A 17,660-nucleotide genomic window follows, 5' to 3' on the forward strand; every position below is an offset into this window, starting at 1 on the left:
AGGTTAAAGGCAGTAAATACGTAAAAAAAAGAAAAAAAAAAAGGTACAGTTTCTCCGCAAGGGCGAAGCAATAAATGCGATAGCAACAACTTGGAGGGTCTCGCTGAGAACGGCAAGCAGATCGAAACATGCAGCGTGCTGCTCACACACAAATGACGCACGAAAACGATGCTCGCAGGGCGAGAGCGAACTAACAATGTTTACCGTTTGACACGTAACACGCTTTATAAGCAAAAAGGGTGCAGGATATGTAAGCACAAGTACAGATGAGTACAAACTACAGTAAAAACTCGTTAATTCGAACCACAAGGGGAATCTGTCTCAGTTCGAATTAACGAAAGTTTGAACTAACAAAAGTGAAGAGCAACAATAGTACACTGCGATTAGGGCATAACAATTTATTTTTTGAAAAAATCTGTGATCGCGGTCTGCCATCTTTCCTTGAAGGCGACAGCCAGCACTTTTTGCTCTAACAAGAGCGAATTTGGTTGAAGGCCTCTTCTCCGCCTTTTTCAAAACTTAAGACGGGTGGCAATCAATCCGGCCACGACTTCTGCAGCAGAGGGCCGCACTAGTGCTTCGTCCTCCTCCTCATCATCATCACTGGCAGCGACAGGTTCTGCGCTTCTCACCTGACATTGTGTCGCCATCCATGAGTGCACCACACACCACTGCTCTTGAGTCCACATCGGCGTAGTCCGCAAAGCAGACGTCTTCCAAAACGGCCGCCATGGGGGCGGTGACGCAGTGTTTGAGCACTGGTGGCTCGTCAGCTTGCAGAGCTTGAGGCCCGTGTGTTCAGATTTGGATGCATGTTAAAGAACCTCAGGTGGTCGAAATCTTCGTAGCCCTCTACTACAGTGTCTCTCATAATCATATGGTGGTTTTGGGATGTTTACCCCACATATCAATCAATCAATCAATCAATCAAGCTTGCAGAGCTTCGGTGCTGAAGCCACAGTGGCTAAAGCAATTTGCTATCGTAAGCGCTGTCACTTGCTCCCAAGCACGCACAAGCATGTGTAGTGCACTTAGGAGCGTCACTTGGTAGTTATTGCACAAAATAATTCGTTCCAAGATATGACGCCGATAAAATTATTTTAAATTTCTAATTATACCGTGGTCAATGGGCTGCAGTTCCGCTGTCGTGCTTGCTGGAAGGATGTGTTTTGGCACGGTATTTGCCGCGGGTACACGCCATCAAGTCGGAGCAGCAGAATCGCGAGAGACTGGAAGCTACTACCGGCGCTACCGCAACAAACGTTAGCTGAGGCTTAACATCAATACAATGAATCGCGACAGTCGGAAGCTACTCGCAGCTCCAACAACCGAGGCGTACGAGGCATGCCCGAGACAGAGATTGCAGAGAAGGCCGGGTGAAGCTACGACGCACCCGATTTCCTGTGTGCTGGTCATGCCATCTGTCGTCGAACAGCGACAACTACGCAGGATTGTCAAAGGCTGCGAGATCGGCGCTTAAAAAAAAAAAAAAATCATGAAGGTTTGTAGGACGGAGAGCAGGCAGCCGCTGAGAGGGAGAGATTGTGGGGGGAGAGGGGTGAAGAGTAAGTGGCGCTATTTTCTGCACTCTGGCCTCCGTGCCAGTTTCTCCGTTTTTTTTCTCCGCTCCCTGTCAACGCCACCTCGTAACTCGGCAGCCGCCCTATCGAGTGACTAGCCAAGCCGGTGGCGCATAGTTGGAATTATTGGCGGCGGAACCTACTCGGGCTCGAATTAACAGGCTTTTTTTATTCATAGGCTTGTATGGAGCTTGGCTGGATCATAACTTACAGTTCGAATTATCCATAAATTCGAATTATTGAAGTTCAAGTTAATGAGCTTTCACTGTATAACGAAATATCCGATCAGAGTGGATCGTAAATGCTGAAGGTAGCTAGTGGGCAGGGACTCCAAACTCTGGTGCTGACAGTGCAGTTGTAGCCAGTGCCTTCTTGTTCCAAGCTTGCTTGTTATGGCTTCCAAAAGGTTGTTGCGAGGATGCTTTCAGACGAGAGTCTCCAAGCGTCTCGAATGCGTGGAAAGACTACCGGCGCACAGTAGCAGCACGGTGCGTTGTGATGCTGGCAGGAGTGCAAAAGCAGACGCACGTGATCATCGTACAGCCACAGTAGCAAATGCAGCGTAAGGTGGGTGGAAGGTCAGTCATGTTAGCCAATAGGATGCAATACGATTCACTTGAAAACCGTGCCGGGCATGCTATTCAATGGCAGATGCGTTATGGCAAGTGTGCCGCGGGAGAGCTAAAACTGGGATCGACCTTCAGAAATGCCGTGACGACGGTCGCACTGCTTGATCGACGCAATTTTTAGATGGCGTAAATTATGCACAAAGGAAACAGTATCAAATCTAGCAGAGGATGGCGGCGCTCAGCATGCTCGAACCCTCATGGCGCGTGGGGGGAAGTTTCAACAAATTGCCCTCTTTTGGGGTCGCTACATTGGTCCACAAGGAACACCACCTTACGGCTTGATTGCGCGAACTTGCGGTCGAGTTTGGTGATCCAGTCCTTAAATATATCGGATGTCATCCACGCCTTTCTGTTCGAGGCATAATCCACAGGAAGCGTCTTCACGCCTTTAAAGCACCTAGGCTTGGCAGCCTTCCCGATCACAAGCAGGCGACACAGTTCTGTGCCAGTCATGTTCGCCGCGACTAGCACTGACACTCTCTATTTGCTTGTTTTGCCTCCAGAGCAGTCGTCGTCTTTAAATGTCAGGGTCTTGTACGGTAGCAGCCGATAAAAAAGCGCATTCTCGTCTGCATTAAAAATGTCTGCCGGCTGGTATTCTTCGAGGTACTCGCGAAGCTTGCCCGCTTTCCATGTCAGGCACGTTTCCTCATCGACTGACGCTTTCTCCCCACACACGCTTTTAAAAATCAAGTCTTGGCAATGTTTTGAAACGCGTAAGCCACCCATCCGAAGCAGCGAAGTCGTTGATGCCCAACATTTCAGCAAGCGATGACGCTTTTGCCGTGACGACTTCACCACTGAGAGGAAGTTTGTTGTTTCGTGCCTCTCTGATCCAAATCAGCAGTGCTTCCAACTCGGGGTAGGCGCCGGTGTGCATCCGCTTCCGCGATGTCTTGAATTTTTCACTTTCAAACGCATCCAATATTGAGCGCTTATTCTTTATGAAAGTCGACAGCGTGTTAGGCTTAATGCCGTACTTTCTTGCAATGTCTTGTTTGGCGGTGCCTCCCTGGTCAACTTCCTTCAAGACTTCGACTTTCGTCGCTAGGTCTAGCGTTCGGTAAGGGCCACGAGTTGCCATTATCAAACGTACGTCACCACCACAACACTCAAAATCAGAAGCGCGGAAACACGTGTGGAATCAACCCAGCGCGCGGGTGACGCGGTGACACACTCGAGTCTCGACAAAAGTCAACTAAAGAGTCAGTCGATGCCGCCGATGCGATTCGCCAGCGTTAAAAAGATTGCCGCTTCAAGATCTGTGGCACTGCGGACAGTAGTGATGGCGAAGACACCAGCGCGGTCCGGCAGATGTTTTGGCATATGAAAAGTTCCCCATTTTACTGTAAAATTACGGTCGCGACGAGACTGTTGATTGAAAAAACTTCTAATTAACCAATATTATGGGTTTTTAACTTCGAATTATCGAGCATTTTTTTCTGTACGATTGTATGCAAAACTGATGGGGCCACTTGCTCATTTCTAATTAACCGAAATTTCCCATTAAGCGACTTCGAATTACCGGGAGTCGACTGTATATGTCACCTCCACCATGTTCGGGCACGGGCCCATGAGATGAAAGTCAAGAAGCGTTCAGTCTGAAATTTCATTTCTTTCTGGATGCGTAGTATTGCAAATATTGGCAGATGACATTGTGAGCACCCAGTGCATGCATTCCTCTTGCCTGCTCGAAATTCTTAAGCCTGGTAAAGGGCCTTTAAAGGTGATGTTCACAGACAGAAGAGAAATTGATCCTGTGCGGCTATATTAAGGGGAGACGCGGGTCGAAAAGTCGCGTTTTTTTTCCAAATTTCACCTTTTCTGTTTTTTGTTGCTTTATCATCTTTATACATTATATTTTGACATCTGAAAATATCACAGCGAAATAAGCATCAGAAGTCAGTGAAAAACGCGTCTGAGTGAGCGGCAGTGACGCGCGGCATCACGAAATTTACACAAAACGGGCTGCTGTTCGCGTGCTCGCGGGGCCGCGAAGAGAGCTGTCCGCCATATTGCGGCCGCTGGCTCGTGTAGAGTTGTCCTTACTCTCCACGATCCCGGTTCTTGAAGTCTCGTACGTTCACGAAAAATCTAAAAAAAAAGCAACAAAAACAGTCTTTTCCCGCCGTTTCAAACCGCGCGCCACTAACGCAGGGCCGCCATTGGCTGACAGCACCCGTGTTTTCTTGCCGTAGCTCGCTTCACTGTTTTCCGGAGTTATTTTTCGCTGTTTTCGTGCGATGGCAAGCCCGAAAAAGGCCGTTGCCGACCATCGGAAATACAGAAGTAAGAACAAGTTCAGAGGGAAGCGGCGGAGGACGTACAAGAAAGCCACCGCCAACGAAAATGTCCGCGACGGGCCAGCGGCCGGTAGGCCTAACATCGACCACGGCAACGTCGACCATGGCAACTGCGACGACGAGATCAACGCTGCAGTGAATTTTGTGAGTGCATCACAGAAAAAGATCGCGTTATTCGAAAACGACGTCAGGCCGAATGCCGATCGTGCCGAAAGCGTAGTGCTGTGCGAGTTGGGTGCATTGACGGCCGTCGTCGCAGGCGCGGCATGCCCCGTTTGTCACGAGAGTAAACTCGCAGTTCGGGCACCGAATAAAAAGCGGAAAGGCCTTTCGGCGTTTCTGGAGCTACACTGCGAGAATGCGGAGTGCTCGGAGAGCATCCTTTCGTCCGCGTACTCGTCGAAGCGGGTCGCGTCAGATGGCGGCCGCGGTGCAAGCAGAAGCTACGACAGCGGGAGTTCGCGTGACGCCTTTGCCGTGAACCTGAAAGTGGTGCTTGCAGCGCGTGCCGTCGGTATCGGGCATGAGCAACTTTCACGATTTTGTGCAGTAGTTGGATTGCCAAACCCTATGCACCATAAGACCTTCCATGCTATCGGCAAAAAGATTCACAGTGCGGCAGTGAAGGCTGTCTGTGAAAACATGCAAAGGGCACGCAGCGTCACCAAAGAGGTGGCTGGTAACAGTGACGTGCCAGTCATGTTTGACGGCACATGGCAAAAAAGAGGCCACAAAAGCCACAATGGTGTGGGAACTGTAGTGTCCTTGGACACTGGTTTGTGCCTGGACTATGAAGTGCTTTCCAACTTCTGCCTGGCGTGCAGTTTGCATAACGACATGGGAGGCGATGAAGAAACATGGCAGGCGTTTCATCATCCCGTTTGTGAGAAGAATTGCGACTGTTCTTCGCATGCCATGGAGGCCGAAGCTGCAGTGCGCATTTGGCAGAGGACTGTGGACTATGAGACACCCCTGCGGTTCACCATCTTCCTAAGCGATGGAGACAGCAAGGCCTACAACGGGGTCTGTGATGCCAACGTGTACCCTGACACTCCAATTGAAAAAGAGGAGTGCACCAACCACGTGGCGAAACGTCTGGGCACCGGCCTGCGGAAGCTGCCAACGCCACTTCCACGAGGGGAGAAGCTGAAGGAGACCACCATCCAGAAGCTTCAAACTTACTTTCAGGTGGCCATTGTGAACAATCGGGGAAATGTCCACAAGATGTACACTGCCATATGGGCCTCATGTTTGCACTCGTGCTCAACAGACGGTGCTGGAAGTCACAAGTTCTGTCCTGCAGGCCCAGACTCGTGGTGCAAGCACCGACGTGCTGAGGCGCAGGGCCAGCCTGCACCGTGCCACACCCCCCTCCTGACCAAGGCCCAGGGTTTGGCAGTCCTCCCAATCTACAAGCGTCTCACAGATGCGAAGCTGCTTGCCCGGTGCCTCCACGGCAAGACACAGAACGCGGCCGAGTCCCTGAACAGCAAAATATGGCTGCTGTGTCCAAAGACCCGGTTTGCTTCCCGGACTGCTGTGGAAACAGCCACAGCCATTGCAGTCCTGTGGTTCAACCGGGGCCACGCGAGCTTTGAAAAGGTGCTGGAAGAGCTTGGGGTGCTTCCTTCGGAGGCCCTGGTTACCCTCAGCGACCGCCGAGACAGCATGCGCATGCACAAGATGAATGTGCGTCAGACCGCTGAGGCGAGGGCACACCGTCGCAGTGCAGCCAAGAGGGCCCGGGTGGAAGAGTCCTGCCGCACCAGCCGGGAAGGGAAAACCTACGGTGCTGGAGAGTTTTAGACAACTGATATTCCCTCTGGACATGTGTGTATGTGTTCAGCACAAGTTTCGTGCTACTGCGTTTTTCATTTTTGTAAATACAGACTTTCAAACTTTCAAACGCGTTTTTCTCATTTCGCAATTTTGGCCAATTTGCATTTTTTGCGGGAAGTGTTTCGGGCACTTAGAATGGTCATACGACGACGAAATTTGGCACACACATTGAGGAGAGTGCGTAGGGTGCCGATATCTACTTGAATCAGCACAACCTATCAGCTGTAAATATCTATTAATAAATTTAATGGTGGTCGAGTGGAAAAAAAAGGGTAGTTTGCTACACAGATGTTTTTTTCATAGTTTCAAAGTTGGAGCACAATTTCTAGCTAGATATCGGCACTCTATGGCTAATAGGGAGCAAAAGGAGCCATTGAACAACTCTCTGCATGAACATTTAGTATGCACGAAAGTTCCCGGAAAACTTATCAAGTTTCACCATTACTTGAAACACAACTCCCAAACTATTGCACTTATGTAAAAACTGATTACAGATTTGGAATCAGGAGGAAAAACTGCATCAGTGGTCCAATTTCTGAAGCTCTAAGTTGAATAACAAAAAAAAAGTGCTTTCGAGGAGCGTCTCCCCTTAAGTTAATACAAAGCATAAAGACCCTTCTGGCTGGTTAGTGCTCTGTCTATTTGCTCCTGCATAGCTCTTTTCAGTCATGCCAAAAAGAAAGAGCACCAGGAGCATGTTTATTCGACGGTGGACACTTAAATCACCATGCTGAACTAGAAAAGGAGAGACCGTATTCTATTCTACGAGCCCTGCGGGTAAAATATTGCATGGCTGCTAAACCATTGGTGCCTTTGTACCATCATAAATTAAAAGATTTTTGTTTGCTGTCCTGTCGTAAACACAAATCCTAAACGTATTTTTTCGAAAATTTGAATTTTGTCAAAGTTTATTGTGCCTATATTTACGATTTTGGGGGCTTAAAACAGTGTTTGCTCACCTATTTTAGGCGTCTAAAACCAGGTTATTAGTGCCTATAAATCCGGCCTCTAGTTACGACGCATGAACCTCTCTGTTGCAGGTGATGAGCATACCCACAATGCTTGCTGCAGATAACAGTCCTGTTTCATTGAACATCAAGTTTGTCAAAAAGACACCACCATCTGAATGCCTGCACTTGTACAATGTGCTTTTTAAGAAGGTGATGCACTGCCTGCAACTGACACAGATTGGTCGCAACTACTTTGACCGCAAGGGTGCAGTCCCGATACCTCAGCATAGGTAAGTACCTGAGCCTTAGAAAACTTGAGGAATGTGCAGTGCATTCTGGTTGATATAATGCGATTTGGTGAATGTGACTGATTAATTATGTATGTTTCCTATGCAGGACATGAATGCAGCTCCTGTATGATTTATGAATTTATGGAGAGCTGTTGCCATTTTAGTTTAGTGCAGCAAGAGTTTTGCTGATTATCTGAACTGAATAATTGCATAATTGGTCATTTTATGACGAATAATACACAGTTTCATTGTGATAGCAATTACAGAAGGTTCAATAATGCATACCTGCCAACTCTCCCTAATTTTTACCTAATCTCCCCATTGTCTGAAACTGCTTGAAAAGACCGCCACAGCAGAGGCTCCTTTTTTATTTTTAAACCACGCATGTACGTCAGCCCTTCCTCGCGGCGAGTACGGCCGGCTTTTTTTCTTTGAGTGTTCGTATTGATACGTATACATATACGGTGAAGGGCGGCGGCAGTGGTGATAGCAAAAAAAAAATTGCCTGGACTGTCCATATAATTGCTATTGCAATAAAAAAGGGGCCAGATGCGTTTTGGCGTTCCTGCCAAAATAATTTTGTAGTGAGCAAAGCTTTGACCCGCACTTTTGCGGCAGCCAGCTGTGCCGTCCCGTCTGTTCACGTGTGTCCCAGGGAGACATACACGAGTTGTTTTAACTGAGATTCTGCTAGTTTTGTTGATCCTTTGAGACTCTCACCTTAGCGAAAAACTCTACCCGCGTGTGTTCGGCGACTCCTAGCTACTGAGAGACCGTAACGCCGATGTTGGCGCTTGTGATTGAGACCCCCTTTTCACCCAATTTTTTTGCGATATTTTCTTTGTTTGTTTTTATGTCCTTTTTTGCCCCCCCCCCCCTCTTCGTGTAAATCTTTCGGCTTCAAAATTCTTGAACTTGGCAGGTATGCATTGATGCCTCAATGCTGTGGAAGCTCGAAGGGAGTACACCCATTAGGCTGCATTGATTTCACCTGCTAAAAAGCACCCATCTTTTTGACTGAGTTTCCTTTGGCATCATAAATGTGTAGGCAAAAAGTGCACTGCAAGTTTTAGCGGACTCAAACTAGCAGGTGCCATTGATGCCTCAATGCCGTGGGCCTCAATGCTGTGGAAGCACGAAGGAAGTACCCTTATCATGCTGCAGTCTCTCTGAAACTCTCTAAGCTCACATGCTTGCTTTGAGTAGGCCGATTTCACCTGCTAAAAAGCACCTGTCTTTTTGTCTGAGTTCCCTTTGGCATCCTAAATGTGTTGGTAAAAAGCGCTCTGCAAGTTTTAGCAGACTCAAATCAGCAAATGCCATTTGTGCCTCATTGCTGTGGAAGCACGAAGGGAGTACAGTAGAACTCCTTTATAAGAGACACTGATATAAGAGACAAACGAGTATAAGAGACACCAGCTTGGCTAGGATGAAATGTGGGTTGATAAGAAAATGCATAAGAGGTACCTTGGTTATAAGAGGCGTCTCATATAAAAGAAAAGAATTGCTGCTTAGAGCATGCCTCTTATAAAGGGGCTTAGCTGTACCCCTATCAGGCCGCAGTGTCTCTGAAACTCTCTAAGCTCACATGCTTGCTTTGAGTAGGGCATACACATTGATTTCACCTGCTAAAAAGCATCTATCTTTTTGTCTGTGCGTAACCTTAGGCACCCTAAATGTGTAGGCAGCAGACTGCTACTGACTCGCTGGTGCTGCGGCATGACGCCACAATGAAGTGGCTGCCAGCAGTACAGCAAGTGGGTGGGGAAGCATTTGCAGCATAGACATCTGGATTCTCGTTTATTTTAAGGCTCTCATCTGGCTGCTCACTTAGTGGCAGTAGCACACAAAGCACTTGTTAGCTACATTTCTCATTGTTTGGAAAAAGCTGACCGAGTCTGCTTTGCATTGTGATTAAGAAAGTACTATGGGTAACGTGGCTGGTTTGTTATGTGGCACATTGCTAAATGGTTTCCACAGCAGTTCTACTGTGCAACTTTTTCAATTAAAAAATTATGGCATCAGTGGACACATTCACTACACACCTCATCAGTCAAGTCACTGATAACAATGCACTGCTCTGATATCACCTCTTAGATGTCAGATGCAGACCTCTGCTTTCCTCCTTAGCTTTCTCTCCATCACTGTCATTCATTGTCAATGTTCGCTCTTTCATCCTTCTCTGTGCCAGTCACTTACTCACTCTGACAATGCCATACCTGCCAGCTCTAACGATTTTCCCGTAAAATGTACGAATTTCGATTGTGCTTACGATTTTATGAATCTAGCCTGAAATCTTAACAAAAATGTTTAATTTCCAGATAAAAAAATGAAATTAGTAAAATAGCGCGGCCTCCGTGTTTGGAGACGGTCATTGCTGTAGCTAGTCACGGAAGCCACCAGGAAAGAACAATATGTATTCGTGTTATCATGATCACGTACTTACCAAGTCTTCCGCATTGTGCGGGAGACTCCCGTATGTCGATCGTTTCTTCCGTCTGTACGATTGCCATGAAAATCTCCCGGAAGTTGAAATTTGTGTGCGAGATCTGGCTAAATCGACAAGAATGCAGGTCAGTCCGTTCCAGGCTTTTTGTGAGCCTGCTGCATTTTATTATAAACGAATTTGAGAGGCGTTAATCTAAACGTAACCGAACGTTTCAGTGACGCGAAACCATGCCAGATACGAATTCGTGAAATTTTCCAGCCAAATTCATGTGTCCATTGGGCCAAAATGTTCCAAACACTTCTCCTAATTGCGTCGTGTGATATGAACTTCTGTACCGAAACCGTCGAACGAAGACCGATCGAGAGTAGCGTGCTGGAAGCTTCAGAAGTACGTGTGTGACCAGCGCACGCACTGCCTTCTACAGTGCGTGTGGTTGGTCGTTGCCACAACTGCTGTGGACGAAACCGCAGTCGTTCGACACAATCATGTATTGCAACAACGTTACTAACAGATCTCCAAAAGTGTGCGCGCAACCTACACTCGACCAGTCAAAGCAACGTTGCTTTCCGCAAACTCTGTGGACCAAACCTCAGCAGTTGCGATCATAGAAAGCATGACTGATTAATGCACGTAGATTGAAAACGAAAGTGCCATTTGCTGCAACCACCGCGCATAAAACTGTGGTAGCGGCTATGTGATAGCGATCTACAAGGTCCGAGGGCACGTAGTTTACGTAGTGGTAGATTAAAGCCAGCAAATACGGCAAAAAGGGCTAGAAGCGTTTAGGCGTTCCTGTCCAAAGAGTCTAGTAGCGAGCAGTCAAAGCTTTGGCCTGTGCTTACACGGCAGCCAGCTGTGCCCCCCCCCCCCCCCATTCACGTGTGAAGACACGCGCGAGTTGTTTTGGTGGAAATCGATTTTTTCCTAGTTGTTTTGATGATATGAAATTTCAGGGGAATTGGCGCTCTTCCGTTGAGACTCACCTTAGTGGGACACTTTACTCTCGTGTGTTCGGCCACTCCAAGCCATTATGAGAGTGCAACGCCGATGTTTGCGCTTGTGTTGAAAAGCCCCCTTCCCCACCCTCCTGTTGTTTTCACGATGTTTTTTGTTTTTTTTGTTTTTGTTATATTGCCCCGCCGCGGTGGTCTAGTGGCTAAGGTACTCGGCTGCTGACCCGCAGGTCGCGGGTTCGAATCCCGGCTGCGGTGGCTGCATTTCCGATGGAGGCGGAAATGTTGTAGGCCCGTGTGCTCAGATTTGGGTGCACGTTAAAGAACCCCAGGTGGTGTAAATTTCCGAAGCCCTCCACTACGGCGTCTCTCATAATCAAATGGTGGTTTTGGGACGTTAAACCCCACATATCAATCAATCAATAGTTTTTGTTATTTTGGTGCCAAAAATGGGGGAAAATAGTTCAGCGTGTCGATCGGACTTATGGCGGCAAACCATGATCCCGCTTGTCGCTAAAGGCAAATCCATCACAGCTATGATACCCCCCCCCCCCCCCTCCCAGTTTGGCAAGTTCTCTGTTGCCGGGTCGGCAGGTATGCAGTGCAAGATGTTACACAGACTTAAGAGCTGTGCTACAAAAAGCATGCATTTTAATAAGGTTAATACCGTATAAAGCGCGAGACAGACTTGCGATTTTCTCTGTGATTCGGCGTGCGGTGCGATGATGCGACTGCCGGAATGGTGACGTTTCGTGACGTATCATCGCCTCACACCGCCGCATAGCCGGTGCGGCGAGCATCAAACCGGCCAGATATATTCATCGCAGCATCGCACCGCCGCATGGCAGCAGCCAATCACAGTGCGAGCTTACGAGTGGCGTCACAATGCTAGTGGCGCCACCTCCCTGTCGCCGCTCCCATCACCCATGGTCCAAAGCTTCAGGCGAGTCGATGGAGCGGTGCGAGCGTGGCTTTGCTGACATCGCCGACTGCGGTGGCGTGACAAACATTGAGTACATTTCCCTGGTAACGTGATATTATTCTGGATTGAATAAAGTGATGCTTGAAGTGTGCCTTTCCTGCACGACAACGCCCGTTTTGAAACCGCTAGCGAGATCGGAGATCGTGATTGATTGATTTGTGGGGTTTAACGTCCCAAACCCACTATATGATTATGAGAGACGCCGTAGTCGAGGGCTCCGGAAATTTTGACTACCTGGGGTTCTTTAGCGTGCACCCAAACCTGAGTACACGGGCCTACAACATTTCCGCCTCCATCGGAAATGCAGCAGCCACAGCCGGGATTTGATCCCACGACCTGCGGGTCAGCAGCCGAGTACCTTAGCCACTAGACCACCGTGGCGGGGCTCTGAGATCGTGAGCAGCGATGCAAGGTCATTTCGCAGGTAAACACAGCCATCGGCGTCTCTGTGCTGGCTCGCTTCGCTTTCACCTTTGTTCTTCACATCGATGGCATCGATAAAGTAATAATGTATGCTAACGCATTACATACAAACGCAATGCTTGATAGTGTTGTCAAAAACAAGCGCTCGATGACGAGCTCGCGTGTGAACGGAGTAGGCGACGGCTGGCGCCCGCGATGCTAGGCCTATCTGTCGGAGTCGTGGATAATCAGCTGTTGCCGTGGTTACGACATGCTTGTCGTTCACGAATGCGATTTATTAATTATTTTTTTAAAACGAAGGGTGGCTGTGAAATGTTGTTTGTTTAAAGCCTCATTACAAGGATATCAAGTCGTTCGACCCTGCATGCCGAGGCGCCGCATGGGGGGCGGAGCCTGCGGCTGATAGCTCCTTTGCCCCCCTGTGTCTAGAAATGTCTCATGCGGCACGCCGCATCATGCGACGCCGCATGCTGTATCGCACGGAAAATCGCACGTCTGTCTCGCGCTTAATTCATTCTAAAATGACATTATTTTTGTAAAGCGCGTTGCTCGCCTGGTAACGGGGTTAATAATGAAGTTGTTCGGGTAAGGCACTTGTTACAGCAAAAACAGATCACAAGTTTTAAAATAACTATATAAACGAAGTGCCACAAGCATATTTTCGCCATTTTACGGCTAACGAGCGGCACGTGGTGCCTGCCGCCGCAGCGATGCGCAGTGTTGTTTCTGTAAAGCGTCCGTTGCCTGCTGGTTTTTGTGGCCACCCAAATGCGGCGCATTTCTTCACGCTTGCTTGTTTGGAGGCAAAACAAGCACTGCATTGGACTCTTTCGTAGTTGTTTTTTAATCATGCGCCACGGCATGTATTTATGCTGACCTGACTCGCTAGGTAACACGATTTTCAAGGTATTAGCTTTTCTATTCGCCTGTGGACATGCTTGTAGCGGGCTAAGTCGCAGTTATGTACGAAAAAAAAAGCAAGTTCTGGGAACAGAAGTGATTCGTATCCTTTGTTGAGCTTGGTAAACAAGAGAAGCAGCGGGGGTCAGAATATTGCTCTCAACGGAATTGTCTTGCGGGCTGCAGCTGTCTTGCTGCATGATGAAGGATGAGACTCATGGTCAGGAAACCCGCGATAGGAGCAGCTCTTGTTTTTTTTAGTGGTATTTTTTGGTGCGTTGTGCTGCAAACGATTCCCGTCTAAGCATTAAACAGCACACTATACAGGACAAAAGGATAAATGAGGCACACAGACACAGGGTTAAGTCAATTTTTTGCAGAAACAAAAATGACGGAAAATGTCTTCGTGTAAAAAAACAGTAATAGGCTTTGTGGATACGGAACACTTCAGCGTTATCACCGCCGGGGCTAATAATATGCGCGTGTGTGCAGTCGACGCATCCTGTAACGCTAGGAAACTCGGCCACTTCATAAAAGTCCTGCATAACTTTAGGAAGTGCCGCCGGCTGCGGAAAGCGCACCAGCATCGCGTACAGGTGCTTTGCAGTGAGTAGCGTAACTTTTCCGACTGCACGACATACTGTCGACTACGAAATGCGGACGAGATTCCCGGTGATTGTTTGGAATGTGCCAGTGTCGTTAAACCTGAGCGCTATCAGTAACTGTAACATGGGAGGCACAGGCAGTCTTCGGTTGTCCCCAACATAGCCAACAGCCGCTGCACAGCGTTCTTCGTGAATCAGTATTGAGCATGGTGTTAGATATAGAGAGGTGAGTCAATGGAGGCGGCCGGCGTGGCGAGTTAACGCCCGCATTTCTGATTGCCGCGACAGATGGCGCTCGCGCACTGCGGGCCATAGCGGACCGCTCCGGCGGCTGGGGGCGGCCGCGAGGAAGGCGCGGCGCGGGTTCGAGCGCGTGAGAAATGAACATGTTCTGGCGGCCCGGCCAGTTCATTGAACTTGATTCAAATGCCACAAGAGTAGCAGTGAAATGTATTGCGAACAGAATGTTTCAAGTGTTGTCTGCTTTTCAGGAACTAAATCGCTTAAGGCGCGATCAGTCACAACATAGCGCAAGTGCGTGTTCGCAATGCAATGAAAGTCTAGGATTTCTACCGAACGCAAACGTCAGCATTGCGGTTAATTACGAGCGTTTCGAGAACGTGTTGTAAATAAGTGAGATCCGAGTAAGCCTTTATCTTCGGCTGTAGCGAGGTATCATTGGTACGCACACTCCTAGCTTTGATTTCTGCAGCCAGTGAAGTAGGCTAAATCGTTCCTCATTCTTGCAGTTAAAGTACAACTTCAGACATAATGAAAACAAGTGAAGACAAGTGTTATTAAACTATTTGCAGCAGTGGATTGAGGTGCATGAAAGAAATGAAGAACGGCGTGCCTCATAATCATAAGGTGTTCTTGGCACGTAAAACCCCCCAAACAGCAACGAACAATCAGTCGCCTGTACGGAAAATGGGCATTACACCAGCTTGGATTTCTTTCTGAGCTCTCGTGTTTTGTTTGCCCGTTCGTGCGCTTTTTGTTTGCAGTATTGCTTCATTTTCATTGAAATATAATAATGCAATATCTGGGCGATTATGTCGGTCTTGTGAACAGCACACGGAAATGCGAAATGAAAGTTATCCATAACCTCATCCAGAGTTTGCTCGTAAGCAAACTTGCTCGCAGAGTACTTCTGAAAGCAAGTTTCTGGGGCGCAAACCAGATTAAACACGTTGGTAGTAGGGTGCAGTAGGTTTCCACGAGTCTTGCGCAGGTTTCCACGAGGTCTCCACGTGATATTGTGCCAGAAACAAGCTCCCTCTCCCACGTGTTCAACCAATGCAGAGAGGAAGCTAGGACCCTCAAATCTTTACCGCCTTGTCTCAGTCCCTCCTTTGGATGACTTCGGTTAAGTGCATCAAACAAGTCATTCATTCTTAGCGTAAAATCTGCAGTGGCTTTCACATCTTGCAGACCTGACGCTCCTCTGCTTGAGTAGTATTCAAGGCCCTTAGCTACACTCCTGCTGAACACTTGTGTGGCCAATTTGACTCTCATTTTCTCGGTGCTAGATGGGTTCATGTGTGAGAAGGTGAGTTTTGGACAACCCGTCATGTAACCAGGAAGTCCTCAACATACAGCTTGTCGTAGTGTGCCCACATTACGCGCCCCACGTTAGTCCGCAACACCTTCTGTTTCAGGAGGCGGTTTCTCACACATTTGACCAAATGTGGTGCATCAGAAAACACATATACACTGCTCTTATCGTCGAAAGGGTGAACGAACGAGTTTTTTGTGTACTTTAGTTCTCCACTTACACAGAACTGCTTCCACATAGCCCTATTGGTTGCAGCACCATCACACACAATGGCATCGACGAATACTCCTGCATCCTCAAGCAGCACAATAGCTTTCACTACCAGCTGTGCGAGGACTGTCCCTCTTGTTGGTCCTTTGCTTGCGAACACAGCGACTGGCTGAGAGTAACTATCACCAAACGCACGAAAGGTGAACACCAGTCCATGATCCGCAAGTTCATTCGAAGAGTTTGCCGCTTCACCGAAGTCCGCAAATCCAGCATACGTCATTGTCTTAGCGCTCACTCTCATCTCTTTCCTTACTTGAATTTCATCGAAAACCAATATGCCATGACGCTCCAAGCATGACTTTGTGGCTATCTTCTTCTTGAAGGCCGAAAAAAAAAACGAGTGTCAAATCCACATTTGACCCGAAGCATTGACAGGTACTTCTGTACCGTGGTCACACAAGGTAGCGGCAAGATCTCATTGTCTCTTAGAAAAGAGTACCCAGATGGGCTTCTAATATGCAAAAGCAAGCTTATCAATATCCAATGCTCAGTGTACCGTCTGTTGTTCTTGCTTCGGCATTTGGCAGCCGACATACATTCCTTAATTAATTCCACTTGAGGTGCAGGCAGCTTCAGTGCCCCCAGTTTTTCGTTAAGCACTTCCATAGACATGCTTTGCATCTTTGCTTGGGCCTGCTTCATCCCTTCCCTAAGAACCTTCACACGTTTCAACAAGGGTTCTTTGGACCTTTTCAGCGCATTCCTTGCTCTGCGGAAAGCAAGCATTCTGTCACTACTTGGTACAGGTGAGAAGCGGTAGCGCTTGGTCAGTTTCGTTCCGTTTCTTTTGTCCATCTCCCTCTTCTGGCGAATCCGGAGTGTGTCAGATAAACTTGAGCACCACTTGCATGTGCTGTTCCCACGAACAAGAAGCGGGGGCACTTTTTGTGTCGCCACCGATTGCATGCATCGACAGATGCGCTCTCTGGATGTGCCAGCGGATACACGCTTGTCTTTGGCCCTCCGCCACATATGGGTATCTCATGCAAGCTTTGCAGAAAAGTCTTGACATCTTCTGTAGTAGCAACGTCATCCCGGATGTGAAACGCATCGACTGATACGCGTCTTCCCATCATAGATACAGACACCTGCATGTTCTTGTCAATGTCAACAACCTTTGTTGTGACCAAATGACTGCTCTCTGTAGAAGTGGCGGCGTCTGTGCTCAGTTCGCGCACCTTTGGACTTGTGCTCCACTTCATCTCAGTAAAAGCAACGTTGCGGATTCCATCCGTGTCCCGCCTGTGATAGCCCCATGATATGGACGGAAGAACTACGGAGGCTGATTGCTCGAACAAGTTGTTGAAAACTTGTTGACGAGACACCTCGGCAGACGGAATGACTTCCGGGGCGCCAACCTCGAACGGAGCGGCATCGGTGCTTTCAGTGGGTGAAGGTCCTGCATGATCAAGGTCACTGACCTTGGATCATCTGCTTCTTCAGCTTTCTCGGTACTATCTGTCGGATGAAAGCGCTTTTGCCTAGGAACGCAGGCAGGCTGCCTGACCGCTGGTCTCTTCCGATGTTTTACCAGTTTGGAGAGGTGTGCTGGACAATCGGGAAATATCGACGGCACTGCGTCGTCAGATAGGCATGCTCGGCGTGGGGTACTCACAAGGACGTTCCCGTTGTACTCAGCCGTCCAGGTCTTTGAGACAAAGCGGGGCTCGAAATGTCGCTCGCACACGTGGTCCGACGCTTGAAGGATCCGATCCTTCCGCGGAATGGCATGTCTCCAAAGTTTCAGGCGAGCTTCGTCTTTCGGGGCTGAAAATAGAGAAAACTTTTGCTCGCAGGACTTGTAACCGGTATTACACCGTGGTACAAAGCACTTTCTTCCCATTGTCGAAAGACATACATGAGCTGCCAAGTCGAAAACACGACCAACAGTGAAACGCGCGCGCGCGCCAAAGGAGAACTTGCAGCGAGCGC

The 17,660-nt window shown here is 48.4% G+C and overlaps 1 protein-coding gene and 1 pseudogene across 1 annotated transcript in view; one reads left to right on the top strand and one right to left on the bottom strand.

The window, feature by feature from the left end:
• Positions 1–17,660, top strand: part of LOC119161148 (piwi-like protein 1) — a 292,627-nt gene that overhangs the window by 115,058 nt on the left and 159,909 nt on the right. The window contains exon 7 of the mRNA XM_037413500.2: positions 7,392–7,591. Within this exon, the coding sequence (XP_037269397.1) occupies positions 7,392–7,591 (200 nt within the window). The remainder of the gene's footprint in view (positions 1–7,391; positions 7,592–17,660) is intronic.
• On the bottom strand, positions 16,421–17,571 carry LOC142776341 (uncharacterized; annotated as a pseudogene).

The sequence above is a fragment of the Rhipicephalus microplus genome, chromosome X, assembly GCF_043290135.1.
Source record: "Rhipicephalus microplus isolate Deutch F79 chromosome X, USDA_Rmic, whole genome shotgun sequence".
Taxonomy (NCBI): domain Eukaryota; kingdom Metazoa; phylum Arthropoda; class Arachnida; order Ixodida; family Ixodidae; genus Rhipicephalus; species Rhipicephalus microplus.